This window comes from Penaeus chinensis, chromosome 5 (genome assembly GCF_019202785.1).
Source record: "Penaeus chinensis breed Huanghai No. 1 chromosome 5, ASM1920278v2, whole genome shotgun sequence".
In the NCBI taxonomy this organism is placed as follows: domain Eukaryota; kingdom Metazoa; phylum Arthropoda; class Malacostraca; order Decapoda; family Penaeidae; genus Penaeus; species Penaeus chinensis.
In genome coordinates this window covers 11,644,740-11,659,950 of record NC_061823.1, presented here as the reverse complement: position 1 = coordinate 11,659,950, position 15,211 = coordinate 11,644,740, and the positions used below count along the sequence as shown (strand labels likewise).

Here is a 15,211-nt window from a genome sequence, read left to right as displayed (position 1 = left end):
CTTGTTTTTACAAAACTTTATTAATTAGCAATACTACAAATTATACTTGTAATGATGTTTCGGGTCATGACAAAGGTTTGAATTATTACCTCCATTCCACTATAATTAGAAACTATATTATTGTAGGAAAACGTACAAAAATTTGACAGTGTACCGGAAAAGAAAATAATTACAAATATAATAAAGAGATGCATTTGAACATCATATTATCCTTGATTTAAATTTGCATTCCAACATGTTTTAACCTTCTTTCTGAAATGCTTTGAAATGATTTAACTTCTTACGTTCCCAGTGTTTAACAGCATCACGCGGAAGAACAAATCTAATTGTAAAAAGTGAATGCGTGGATGATAAAACGTGTATAGTTTATCAACCAGTCAGTTATTAGCTATGGAAGAGGGATAGATTTGAAATAAAGTAGCAGACTGTCCCAAACTTGTTGATTATAATCCTGGCGTCAGATTGTATTTTTGGTCGTATATTCAATAAAGAAACAATTTTTTTGCTCATAGAAAAAATATCCACAACCAACGTTGCTCACAACTACAAAAAACAATAATGTAAATTAATTAATTTACAGTGTCTTTGGGTTGCTCATTCAGACCTGACATTGTCCATGGTAGCACAGATTGAGCATATGTCCTTCTTATGTCTATATTCAATTGAAAATTTTACACTTACATTGTATAGTTGGGGATTTGGTAAAGAAGGTTATATATAATGCATTTATTTTATTCTATTATTAATAGCATGGTATTACTTTATGAAGTTTCCATTATATACTGAATCAATTTTCTCTCTCTTTTTATAGAAAAACTCTTCCATTGTGAGTTGACATAACACTCAACCAAGCGAAAGACAGGGAAAAGTACCTATGTAGGTAAGAGTTGTAATGAATGACAAGCTTATTAGTGTGGTGAAAGTGGGAGTAGTTTCTTTTCACACAGCTCTGAGGGTCCAACGTCCATTTCTTTAATTCTAGAGTGGATTCAGGATAATCTTGACTCCATCCTTGGCCTTAATGAGACCCAATCCTGGCTCCAACACCATTTCTTCGTGTCCTGGTGCATTGCGCAGCTCTGCCACAAGCAGCAGTTTCGACAAGACAATCTTTGCTTCCATTAAGGCAAACCTCGTGGCTGCAGAAATATAAGATTCCATTAAAATATAGTAACTCCTGCAAATGTCTTACATGCTAATCAGATTCTTTCCTTCCTCCACTTACACAGTTCAAGATCTTAAGGGCTCACCAAGGCAGTTCCTGGGACCTATTCCAAAAGGCATGTGGGCGAAGTTCTTCATGCTCGTCTTGTTCTCGGGCATAAAACGCTCCGGACGGAAGTCATTAGGCTCGGGCCAGTACTTCGGGTCGTGGTGGATACTCCAGACAGGGACCTGTATTCTATCCCCAGCCTTGATCGTCAGGTCAGTGTCAGGAAGCCTGCGATGCCAAAGCATCAGTAAGCGTGTCAAAAGGAATGCCAGAGATAACCTAACAAAAGATCTTCATTAGCATTAATTTGCAATCACTAACGATATTCCTAGACTCTTCCAGCCACTCACAGGCCATTGACGCGTTTTCTGGGAACTATTACATCACTATCTGCTCAGCAATATACATAAGAATACAATATAATTTCCATTCATTAATAACATTAATATCATTTTATCCGAAGCTAGCCAAATTCTGAAGAAAAAAAAAATTGTACATGGTATATGAAACTGTAAGCATGGTTTAAGCATTTAAGTTACTTTCTGGTAATACCAAAAAATCCATGAAATCCCTAATTAGCTCTAACTATTGAATAACAGTAAACTTTGATATGATTATTCCTCTATAATGACATAACGTTAATTTTTATTTCACAGTAGTTATGATATTCCTTCATGGTTATTAGCATTGCTACCTACCGATAGTCACGTGTGCACAGTCGTTCTATAAATGGTGCTGGAGGAAACAGGCGTAGTGTTTCTGTTGAATAAATGCTTATATATATATATATATATATATATATATATATACACATATATATATGTATTTATATATATATACACATATATATATGTATTTATATATATATATATATATATATATATATAGAGAGAGAGAGAGAGAGAGAGAGAGAGAGAGAGAGAGAGAGAGAGAGAGAGTAAACAGACAGACAGAGACAGAGAACGGGGCAGGGACAGGGACAGATATACGCACGTACGACGTACGTACATGTGCACAGACAAATAGAGAAAATGTGGTGGAGGAAGGGGATAATTATATGTTAATGTATATAATCACTGGATATTAATTATAGTAAAGGGTAATTATATATTTATTTCATTCCTTAATAAAAAAAAAAAGGTCGGTGTAAAGCTTCATGCCTCAACACTGTAACTAACTTCAAGGGGCCATTGTGAGTGCTACCTAATTTTCAAATATTTAAGATTTATTCATCAATTAATTTCAGTACATAAGTTATGGACGCATTCCAAAAACCTATTTATTTCTCAAGTATCATCACTTTTGCATTTACTTCAGGCCAACTATTTAAAATATTTCAGTATATTGTGAAATCCATATCTTCTTTAAGCTGTATAGGAAGGGAAAGTTCAAAGTTACGTGTGCCCATAGGACAGGGGAAATATGATTCAAAACCCGGTAATAAACAAACTGAAAAGTAGCAAATATTTTCACCTTATGATTACTGTATATAGTCGCAAATTAGTATTTTTGTTTATACATTATATATATTTACTGTTATAGGAATATGTAGAATTAAGTTGAATGTAAGAACTTACCCATCAAGCATGCATCGAGATATTTAGCTTCCATGACCCCTTGGTAAGTAATATCACCTTCTTCATGAACCAAATCTTGGATCTCTTTACGGAGTTGTTCTTGTGCACTTGGATTCTTAGCCAACAGGAAGGCAGCAAAGCCCAGGGTAGTAGCTGTTGTTTCATAGCCAGCAACGAGGAACAACAAGCACTGAGAGGCGATGGTAATGTCATCCAGCACTGTTTGGGAGATCCAGACCTGATTACTAATACTGATATTATGGTGTAATAACATTGGATTTTAAAGATACAGCTTGCAATATTTGGTGTGGAAAAACAAAGTTATGACCTCAGTACTTACGATGTTTTGACTTGGTAGTACTATCAATCCCCTTTACTTTGCCGTCAGGACTGCGAACTTCCAAGAGTAAGTCAAGGAAATCCCCACGTCTTTCCCCTTTCACTCTTTCTTTTATTGTATGTGTTACAACTTCCTCCAGGAAATAAGCTTCAGGATTAGTGAACCGGATGTTGAGCAACTTTGCAAGTGTAGGAAACGTAGTCATCATTATGAATTTTATTATATTGACATTAGTTGTTTCGAAAAATTTTGCAGCTCTGTTGGGGAACTCGGCATGTTCATCCACGAGTGAATTACACTCGATGCCAAAAGCACAAGAGGCAATCGTGTCTATGGTAAAGCGACCAAAATTGTATTTCATATCAACATAAGGTTTCCTTCGCGATTCACTGAGAGAGAAAGCAACGAGGGCATCGGCCTTGTCACACACAAGAGGAAACATTCCCTTCATTTTGCCTGAGGAAAAGGTCGGGCTCATGATGGCCCTCAGCTGTTTCCATTCATCGCCTTTCTTTAGTGACAACATTTGTGCTGTTATCTTGTCTTTGTCGTGTGATAAAGCTAAATTCATTCTGTCGACGAAGTGGTCAAAGTCCTTCACGAAGATATGTTTGATGAGGTCGGGATCACCCACCAACAGGACTGGATTAAAGAATTCATACAGTCCACAAAACTTCGATCCGCCATATTTGTGATAAGCCTGCAAGGAGTTTAAAACAAAATATTCACGTTAATGAACTAGAGAGTACAATTTATATATCCATGCTTTATAGACTATCCTCATCCTTCAAGCATGTAAATCACACTATAGGTAGCGATTTTCAACATTCCTAATCATATCGCACTGATCAGTTACTAAATTTGTCTATCGCATCATTAAAGTTATAAGTAAACGCCATTCGATTTGTAATAAAAATTATTAAATACGTGTTTAAAGGTTCTGTAACTATATTCTAAATACATTAGTCATGTGTAGCAAAACAGCATACAGTACGTACATATATATATATACACATATATATACATATATATATATATATATATATATATATATATTCCCTTGGTTTGGTTAGGTTAGGTGGTGTGGTGTGTGTGTGTGGTGTGGGTGTGAGTGGTGTGAGTGGTGTGAGTGGTGTGTGTGTGTGTGTGTGTGTGTGTGTGTGTGTGTGTGTGTGTGTGTGTGTGTGTGTGTAATGATCTGGGACGTAGTATCTCATAGGTTTAATGAAAAGAATATTCATGACATGCTTATTTGAACTGAGGCAAATGTCAACTAAAAACAACATCCAATTGTTTATAGTCATACATATAACTTATCTTATTTACATATTCTAGGATATATCCCATTCATTAAGGGCCAAGGGGGTAGAGGCGATGAAAAATCATTCCCCGCCCCCCTACCTACAGTAACGACAAGTAGCATTCAGACGTTATTATTGTTGTCGTTCTTATATAAAAAATAAAACGAATCTACTTCAAAATATTACGCCGATTATACGTTTTACTCCATTTTCAATGCTTCTTTTCCTAAAGTCTCTTGACACACTAATGAACCTTTTGCTGAAACCTGCCTCGTTTAAAAGTAATTGACATTCTGATGAACATAAAGACCATTTACCACTGTATCATACTCCCATTTCCCTTTCTTTGAGAGCGCGTGATGTATGTGACCAAAAATGGGTACGTAGGGCGGCGTTTGCACACCCCGCGATGCCCAGTAGCTGTGGCGCCATTTTGAATACGCCCACAACGCAGCCACTGCCACGCACACCAACGCCAGCGTCACGAGGCTCATCCTGTGTTGATGCTTCTGCTTTTTCAGCCATGAAATGAAAACCAGAAGAATTTTATTATTCTTACATCGTTTTCTGAACTAATTTCATGTGATAGAAGAAGCTCATCATCTTTATGCTGAATAATTTAAAATTCAACTTTATGTGATTTGAGGAAAACCTGAGTGGCCATTAATCTTGATTTTTAAAAAATATAGTATCACTCACGAAAAAAAGAAAGAAAGAAAAAACTTTTCTGAAAATAACAGTTTTTACTACAAGGGGCATACTTAGCCTGTATCGAGCACTACACTGTCTGCATGAACAGTAGCCCTTAATGTGTAGTACAATGTTTTATGTGGACGTAGACACATTATAAATTAGTTCTAATATGCGGTATTCTTTTCCGAGTCTTCAACTTACCCAAAGGAGGAAATGGGCTCAGACTAGCCTTCAAAGGAAAATACAGAGAAATATATTGCTATCTAAGATGCGTTTGACTGCATCATATCGCGTTGATAGTGTAATCTATTGCTTATATATATATTTTAAAGTGATAACCCTCTGCCACTTGTATATAAGTATATGTATAAGTTCTTACTTGCTATCTAACCTTAACCGTAACACTTTCATCTCTCCTACATTCCAAATTATGTGTCTGTGTGTGTGAATGCGTGTACGTGTGTTTAGACCTAAACTGAGAAAATGAATAAATATACACACACGGGGGCATAAATGCTCTCTTCCACTGAGTTTCTCTCATACTTTCAAAGGATGATATAATAACAGAAAGTTTCCCGTGGAGTGATACACATGAATTTATACTCATAACTTTACCTTAGACTGAGGCTTTAGGGAAACGCGTGTAGTCTTTGCCTCAGTATCTGACCAAGGGCCGAAGTCAACAAGTGATAATATAAAGCAATTTTAGCCAGTCATGTTGAATTGCATTTCTGTTATCGGCTATAAATAAACCTCAAATATTTTTTTTACTATGCAATTTGTTTCATTATCCTTTGTATATTCCATTCAGTATATTGTAATTCATATGCAACGTTTTCTTTTAATTGTTGTGATTGTAGAGCCTCTCATGGACTCTTGTTTTAAAGTGGATCGATAAGTCAAGAGACACAAACACGCACACACACGCACACATACACACACACACATACATGTGTGTATATGTATATTTATATAAATATATATATATGTGTGTGTGTGTGTGTATGAATGTGCGTTTGTATATGTACATATATATACATATATATATGTAAATGTGTACACATATATATATATGAATATATATACATTTACATATTTATTTATTTTGGTTTTCTTTTTTCATAAGTATTATCTAATTTTCATATGGGTGAAAAGGATTCTTTACCATCATTTTAAGGTTATCGGGAACGGGAGTCAAATCTCCTGTCCAAGAACCGCTAATCGAACCAGAGTCATCTCCTGACCCAGAAATGGAAATGGAAAAAGACCCACTCCAAGATCCACTTCGTTCAGGCAGTGACGTTAAATGACGAGATGCAGAACCACTTCCTTGCTTGGCGAGGAAGGGCGGCGATCGCAGCCAGTGACGCGGCCGTCAGCACCATCAGCGTTACGCACACACGCATTAGACCTTTGGAAACAGACAGATAGTCAGTTCGTATACACCCACATATATATATATATACATATATACTTATACACACACGCGCGCACATATGAATATACATGGGTGTTTCATGCTCAGGGTGATGTGAAGCGATGGTGTGGTAGCCTGGTTAGTGGTAAGTGCTTGCATGCCTTTTCGCTTATAGCTGGTACCACTGGCTAGCCTGGTGTGAAAAGGGAGCAGCTATGCATAAGACTCCCCTGCCAGCTCATAGCCTCTCCATCATCAAGACTTCTGCAGTGCCTCCTCGTGGCCACCCACGGAAACTAGGTACCTTGCAGTCCTAGGCTGAACTGTGGAGGCTCTTAGAGCAGCAGGAGGCCCTAAAGGTACTGAGGCATGGCACACCAGCGTGTGGATATGCCCTGGCTTTGTACTAACTCCTGCCCCCGTACCCCCAGGGGTTAATGGGCGGCTATGGGGAGGCAGGCTTTGCCAGTCGGCCCCCCAAGATAACCACTGGCAACGAGTCGTATAGTTGTTGGTGCTGGGGGGAGGGCTAAAGTCCCTCCCACCCAGCAAGAACGGCGGGCTGTGGGTCCCTCTGGCTTGGCGACCGCTGGGACTCGGGTGGGGAGGGGGGGGGTTACTCGTCATCCCATCTGGGTCCCAGCGGCCGCCAACCTGGCGTGGTGCTTGTGGAGGAAAGCCCCAGGGCGCCCTGCAGGCGTATTATGGGACCTGCAGCCAGCCAACCTCCTCTATATAAGGCGGCGTCGGTAGGGGTGGCAGAAGTGGCGCCCACCCAGAGTGACTGCCCGAGGTTAGACCTCATGCGGACTGTCAGGGTGGGGACTTGGAACGTCCGTTCCCTGCGACAGGACAATCAGTTACCACTACTGTTGAGGGAATTGAAGCAGCTGAGAGTTGAGGTGGCTGCTCTCTCGGAGGTGAGAAGTCCCGGCAGCGACACGACTAGTGTGGGTGGCTACACTTACTACTGGTCGGGCCGCAGCGATGGCCACCATCTTCAGGAAGTAGCCATAGCCATCTCCAGCAGACTTCAACCCTCGGTAGTTGAGGTCACTCCAGCCGATGAGCGTATTATGGTATTGAGACTCAAGCTCTCATTTGGCTTCATGTCTCTTATTGCTGTATACACTCCTACGGATGTATATAAACTTGAGGTGAAAGAGATGCTTTACACCAAACTTGCATCTGTGGCAGACAGATGTCCTTAACGAGATATTCGTATTGTTCTGGGTGACTTCAATACGGTATCAGGCTGCGATCGAGCTGGCTATGAGATGTCTGTCAGTCCTCATGGCTCAGGAGCTGATGCTGGCAGTGAGAATAGCCACCTATTCTGTGACTTTGCTTGGTCCCAGAAATTGAGGATTTCTGGCTCTTGGTATCAGTGTTCTGACCCGCATTGTTGGACTTGGTACAGTGATATGGGTAGTATGGCCAAAGAGATTGACCACATTCTCGTTAGCACTCGGTGGAAGATCCTCCAGAACTGCAGGGTGTATCGAAGCGCCGAGTTCTGTGGAACTGATCATAGATTAATTGTGGCTACTCTCCAGGTCCACTTTAGAACCCCCTGTCGCCCAAATGAACACCTAAGGGTGTTTCATTTGGACAGATTGAGGGAGGACGAGTGTGCCCGGGGGTTTGCCGAGGCTATCTCTGGTCGTCTCACAGCACTCGAGGGCCTGACAGACCCTGTTCTTATGTGGGATACCTTCAAGTGGAAACGCTTGATGCAGCTCAGGAATCCATTTGTGAACGCCCAAGAGCAAGACAGAATGCCACCTCGCAGCAGACACTGGAAGCCATAGATGCTTGGCATGCGGCTCTCTTGTCAGGGAATCACAACTGGTGCGCAGGACTAGGTCACTGTTGAGAAGGGATAAGGAACAGTTTATCAGTAATCTTGCAGAAGAGGTCGAAAGCCATTTCTTAGTAAATGACCTTCGTCCTGCCTACCAAGTCCTGAGAAATCTGAACTCCAAGCCCTCCTCACAGATGACTGCTGTCTGCTCAGCAGGTGGCCAGATAATCTCAGATCCTGATGGGCTGCGTGTGCGTTGGGGTGAGTATTTTGAGCAGTTATATAAGGTTGATCCACCAACAGTTAACTTGGATGCGGGTACTGTTGAGATTCCTCTGCCAGACCAATACAGCGAGGATCCACCCTCCCTGACTGAAGTCAGGGGGGCGATCTCCAATCTGAAGCGTGGTAAAGCAGCAGGTGTTTGTGGCATTCCAGCTGAATTGTTAAAGGCTGGTGGAGAACCTATGGCAAGGGGCTTGCATGCAGTCCTGTCTGCCATCTGGCAGACTGATCCCTTTCCCCCTAACTTGCTGAGTGGTGTGGTCATCCCTCTCTGGAAGGGGAAAGGGGATTGCTGAGACTGCAGCAATCACCGAGGCATTACACTATTCAGTGTACCAGTCATGGTACTCGCGCAGATCCTACTGAGAGGTATCAGAGACCACCTGTTGAGGCAGCAAAGGCCGGAGCAATCTAGATTCACTCCTGGTAAGTCCACAATAGACCGCATCCTGGTGCTACGAGTCATTATAGAGCGCCGTTGTGAGTTCGAACGTGGGCTGCTCGCAGCGTACATCGACCTCAAGAAGGCGTTTGACACGGTGCATCGCGAATCACTCTGGGAAATCCTGGGGCTAAGAGGAATTCCAACAAGGATTGTTGGACTAATAGCAAACCTGTATACAGGCACTGAAAGTGCTGTAAAGTGTGGTGGGGGCCTGTCGAGCTTCTTCCCTGTTAGTTCAGGCGTGAGGCAAGGCTGTGTTCTTGCACCAACACTTTTCAACACTTGCATGGATTGGATACTGGGTAGAGCTACTGTCCAAAGTCACTGTGGAGGAACTCTGAGCAATATCAAGGTTACAGACCTTGACTTTGCTGATGATGTTGCCATCCTCTCTGAATCTCTGGAAACCCTAGTGGCGGCTCTTGGTTCATTTAGCAATGAAGCGAAGCCCCTGGGGCTAGAGGTCTCCTGGACCAAGACCAAGATCCAGGATTTTGGGGGCCTACTAGGAGACCCTGTGCAGTCGGTACGTGCTTGCGGTGAAAACATCGAAGTCACAGAGAGCTTTATATACCTCGGTAGTGCAGTTCACAACTTTGGGTTGTCAGACCAGGAGGTCAGAAGACGGATTGGCCTGGCAGCAGGGGTCATGAAATTTCTCGACAAGAGTATTTGGAGATGCCGGTACCTGTGCAGAAGGACCAAGCTACGTGTTTTCAAGGCCCTGATACTGCCAATTTTACTATATGGTAGTGAAACTTGGACGCTATCTTGTGCTCTGGAATCTCGTCTTGATGCCTTTAGTAACAGATCCTTGCGCCGGATCATGGGGTACAGTTGGCGGGACCATGTGTCCAATCAACGGCTGCCCCGTGAGACCGGTACAGGACCTGTTACTTGCACACTTCGTGATCGCTAACTCAGGCTATACGGCCACTTGGCTCGATTCCCGCAGAATGATCCTGCCCCTCAGGTTGTCTCTGTCCGTGACAATTCTAGGTGGAGGAGGCCTGTGGGACGACCGAGAAGGTCGTGGCTTGGGCAGATCGATCAAACCCAAGTGATGCTGATGATGATAAATGCTACATATATATAATTTATATATATATATATATATATATATATATATATGTAATGCATATATATGTGTATGTATATATATATGTATATGTATACATGTGCATATAAATATGCATATGTATATATATATATATATATATATATATATATATATATATATATATATATATGTATATGTGTGTGTGTTTATATATATGTGTGTGTGTGTTTATATTACATTATGTATATATATCTGTGTGTGTATCTCTCTGTTAATCTACACACACATACATGCATGCATATATATATATATATATATATATATATATATATATATATATATGTGTGTGTGTGTGTGTGTGTGTGTGTGTGTGTGTATACATTTATATATATATATATATATATATATATATATATATATATATATATATACATATATATATATATATATATTTATGTATTTAGACATGTGTATATATACATATATATACTTATATATATATACATATATATATATATATATATATATATATATATATGGGGATTTATATCTATACATATATATATGTATTTAGACATGTGTATATATACATATATATACTTATCTATATCTATATATATATATATATATATATATATATGGGGATTTGGTAAAAAGTTATATATGATGCATTTATTCTATTTTATTATTAATAGCATGACATCACTTCATGAAATGTCCATTATATAATTTTCTTCTATCTCTGTTTTAAAGAAAAATGTCTTCCATTGTGAGTTGACATAACACTCAACCAAGCGAAAGACAGGGAAAAGTACCTATGTAGGTAAGAGTTGTAATGAATGACAAGCTTATTAGTGTAGTGAAAGTGGGAGTAGTTTCTTTTCACACAGCTCTGAGGGTCCAACGTCCATTTCTTTAATTCTAGAGTGGCTTCAGGATAATCTTGACTCCATACTTGGCCTTGATGAGACCCAATCCTGGCTCCAACACCATTAAGGCAAACCTCATGGCTGCAGAAATATAAGATTCCATTAAAATATAGTAACTCCTGCAAATGTCTTACATGCTAATCAGATTCTTTCCCTCCTCCACTTACACAGTTCAAGATCTTAAGGGCTCACCAAGGCAGTTCCTGGGACCTATTCCAAAAGGCGTGTGGGCGAAGTTCTTCATGCTCGTCTTGTTCTCGGGCAAAAAACGCTCCGGACGGAACTCATTAGGCTCGGGCCAGTACTTCGGGTCGTGGTGGATACTCCAGACAGGGACCTGTATTCTATCCCCAGCCTTGATAATCAGGTCAGTGCCAGGAAGCCTGCGATGCCAAAGCATCAGTAAGCGTGTCAAAATAAATGCCAGAGGTAACCTTGCAACAGATCTTCATTAGCATTAATTTGCAATCACTAACGATATTCCCAGTCTATTCCAGCCACTCACGCGTTTTCTGGGAACTAGTACGCCACTATCTACTCAGCTATATACATAAGAATACAATATAATCTCCATTCATTAATAGCAATAATATCATTTTATCCGAATGTACATGATACATAAAACTATAAGCATGATTTATACGAAAATGTCAGCATTTCAGTTTTAAGCAACTATTGAATAACAGTAAACTTTGATATGTTTATTCCTCTATAATGACATTACGTTAGCTTGTATTTCACGGTAGTTATGATATTCCTTCATGGTTATTAGTATTGCTACCTACCGATATTCACGTGTGCACAGTCGTTCTATAAATGGTGCTGGAGGAAACAGGCGTAGTGTTTCTGTTGAATAAATGTGCATGCGTACACACAGAAAAAAACAGAGAAAATGAAGGGAACGAGCAGATAATTATATGTTAATGTATATCATCATTGGTTATTATTTATAGTAAAGGGTGATTATGTATTTATTTTTTCTTTAATAAAAAAGATTGGTGTAAAGCTTCATGCCTCAACACTATAACTAACTTCAAGGGGTCATTGTGAGTGCTACCTAATTTTCAAATATTTAAGACATTCATCAATTAATTTCAGTACATAAGTTATGGACGCTTTCCAAAAAACTATTTATTTCTCAAGTATCATCACTCTTGTATTTACATCAAGCCAACTATTTAAAATATTTCAGTATTTTGTGAAATCCATATCTTCTTTAAGCTGTATAGGAAGGGAAAGTTCAAAGTTACGTGTGCCCATAGGACAGGGGAAATAGGACTCAAAACCCGGTAATAAACAAACTGAAACCTGCCTCGTTAAAAAGTGAATTGATATTCTGATGAACATAACGCGAAGAATATAAAGACCAATTACCACTGTATCATACTCCCATTTCCCTTTCTTTGAGAGCGCATGATGTATGTGACCAAAGATGGGTACATAGGGCGGCGTTTGCACACCCCGCGATGCCCAGTAGCTGTGGCGCCATTTTGAATACGCCCACAACGCGGCCACTGCCACGCACACCAACGCCAGTGTCACGAGGCTCATCCTGTGTTGATGCTTCTGCTTTTTCAGCCATGAAATGAAAACCAGTAGAATTGTATCATTCTTATATCGTTCTTTGTACTAATTTCATGTGATAGAAGCTCATCATCTTTATGCCGAATAATTTAAAATTCAACTTTATAATGTGATTTGAGGAAAATCTAGAGTGGCCATTAGTCTTGAATAATTTTTTTAAAATGAAGTACCAATCATGTAATAAAGAAAGAAAAAACTAATCCCGAAAATAAGTTTATACTTCAACCGTTAACAACGAGGGGCATACTTAATCTGCATCGAGCACCTGATATATTTGAGGTTATCACCACACTGTCTGCATGAACCTTTTGCCACTTGAATATAAGTATATAAGTAAGTTCTTACTTGTTATCTAACCTTAACTGTAACACTTTCATCTCTCCTACAGTCCAAATTACGTGTGTCTGTGTAGCGTATGTGTGTGCGTGCGTGTACGTGTGTTTAGACAGATACCTAAACTGAGAAAATTAACAAATATACACTCACGGGCGCGCTAATACTCTCTTCCAAACACTGAGTTCCTCTCAGGATGATATAATAAGAGAAAGTTTCCCGTAGAGTGATACACATGAATATATTCTCATACCTTTACCTTAGGTTGTGGCTTTAAGGGAAACGCGTGCGTGCCTCCGTATCTGACCACGGGCCGAAGTCAACAAGTGATAATATAAAGCAATTTTAGCCAGTCATGTTGAATTGCATTTCTGTTATCGGCTATTGAAAAAAACTCAAATGGCTTTTTCTATGTATTTTGGCTGCATTATGTTCTATATATCGTTTTCTTTTAAATGTAGTGATTGTAGAGCCTCTCATGTGGCTCTTGCTTTAAAGTGCAGCGATAAGTCAAGACATACACACACACACACACACACACACACACACACACACATATATATATATATATTTGTGTGTGTGTGTGCGTGCGTGCGTGTGTATGTGTGTGTTCATATAAATGTGTGTATATATATACATATGAATGTGTGTTTATATATAACATATATAAATGTGTATATGTATATACACATATGAATGTGTGTGTGTGTATGTATATATATATAAATATATATGTAATGTGTATATATATATGACTATATATATATATACATTATAAATATGAATATACATATACATATATATGTGTATATAAACATATATACATATTCATATATATATACACAAATGTGTGTGTATATATATACATATGAATGTGTTTATATATAACATATATATAAATGTGTACATGTATATACACATATGAATGTGTGTGTATATTGTATATATATATATATATATATATATATATATATACATATGAATATATGTGTACATATATGTACATATGTGTATATATATATATATATTATATATATGAATATATATATATTAATATATATATATATATTTATTTATATGAATATAATAAAATATGTGTGTTTGTATGAATGTTTGTGTGTGTGTGTGCGTGCGCGTGGGTGCGTACGTGTTAGCGTGAGTGAGAGTGTGTGTGTTTGTGTGTGTGTGTGTATGCGTGGGTGCGTATGTCTTTGTGTAAGTGTGTGTGTGTGTGTGTGTGTGTGTGTGTGTGTGTGTGTGTGTGAGTGTTTACTGGTATATGTATATTTTGAAAAAGGTTAACACAGTATCATTTTACTACAAATATTAGAGAAAACCAATGAACTTCGTCTGGAACCAAAATAGAAAAACTACACAGTAGTTTATTTGATTATTATTCTTGAAACATGGATTGTACACCAGAGGCCAATATACAGTGTCAGCAAGGTTATTTAAATACAAAGTAATTCTTTACTTCTTTCATTGGTTGTAATGTAAAAATAAATACATTCCTTTAACGAAAAAAAATGTGTTCCTTATTTCTCTAACATGTGTTTGAATTCATAAGTTTAACAAATTCTTACCATCACCAAACTTGATTTCATGCAATGTGTTGTAAATAGTTTAATCTAAACCAAGAGGCATGATCTACCTTACAAGGATATTGACACTGCACATTCAAGGCATTTGCATTTATAAACGTCTAAAAATAAAAACAGACTTACCCTAATTCAGATAAATGAAAATGAACAAACATGGAGTTAAATACCAACATCAATATATACTTTAACTTATTACCCGGAAGTCAGTACAAAATCACATAAATAAACAGGGCAAAATTAACACTGCAAGACGCCATCCCGTAGAAATGGCCTTCCAACGCATGAACAGGAGGATCTCGCGCTGGTGTTTGGTTAGTGAATACTTAAATCAACACGGGTGTGACCGACGGAATGGTGGGGCGGGATGTCGTCGTAGTCGTCTCAACTGCGCCTTCTCCTCCTCCTCCTCCTCCTCCTGCTCCCCCACTGCCGCTCCACGACCCTCCTGCTGAACCACTCCAGGAACCGCTGCCGCCCCATGATCCCCCGCCTGAACCTGCCCAGGAACCACTGCCTGACCAAGAACCTCCTGAATTTCCACTGCCTGCACCTCCTGTGGCTCCTCCACTGCCTCCCACTTGTCCTCCCGATGAGCCCCCATCACCAGCACCTCCTGTGGCTCCTCCACT

At 39.2% G+C, this 15,211-nt stretch overlaps 2 protein-coding genes and 1 long non-coding RNA gene across 3 annotated transcripts in view; all 3 read right to left on the bottom strand.

The window, feature by feature from the left end:
• On the bottom strand, nucleotides 1-5,799 carry LOC125025862 (cytochrome P450 9e2-like). The gene is made up of 7 exons (XM_047614148.1): nucleotides 5,740-5,799; nucleotides 4,749-4,940; nucleotides 3,131-3,830; nucleotides 2,791-3,009; nucleotides 1,912-1,972; nucleotides 1,251-1,441; nucleotides 1-1,139 (listed from the first exon to the last, which is right to left on the bottom strand). Exons 2-7 carry the CDS (start codon nucleotides 4,923-4,925, stop codon nucleotides 979-981), a joined length of 1,509 nt encoding a protein of 502 aa, XP_047470104.1. The 5' UTR covers nucleotides 4,926-4,940; nucleotides 5,740-5,799; the 3' UTR covers nucleotides 1-978.
• A 6,022-nt stretch (nucleotides 5,800-11,821) lies between these two features.
• Nucleotides 11,822-13,286, bottom strand: LOC125025412. The gene is made up of 3 exons (XR_007114899.1): nucleotides 13,235-13,286; nucleotides 12,439-12,630; nucleotides 11,822-11,910 (listed from the first exon to the last, which is right to left on the bottom strand). It is a non-coding gene; the product is annotated as an uncharacterized LOC125025412 (long non-coding RNA).
• A 1,072-nt stretch (nucleotides 13,287-14,358) lies between these two features.
• LOC125025850 (glycine-rich cell wall structural protein 1.8-like) overlaps nucleotides 14,359-15,211 on the bottom strand; it is a 2,925-nt gene continuing 2,072 nt past the window's right edge. The window contains exon 2 of the mRNA XM_047614134.1: nucleotides 14,359-15,211. This exon is cut by the window's right edge and continues 1,461 nt beyond it. Within this exon, the coding sequence (XP_047470090.1) occupies nucleotides 14,906-15,211 (306 nt within the window). The 3' untranslated portion in view covers nucleotides 14,359-14,905.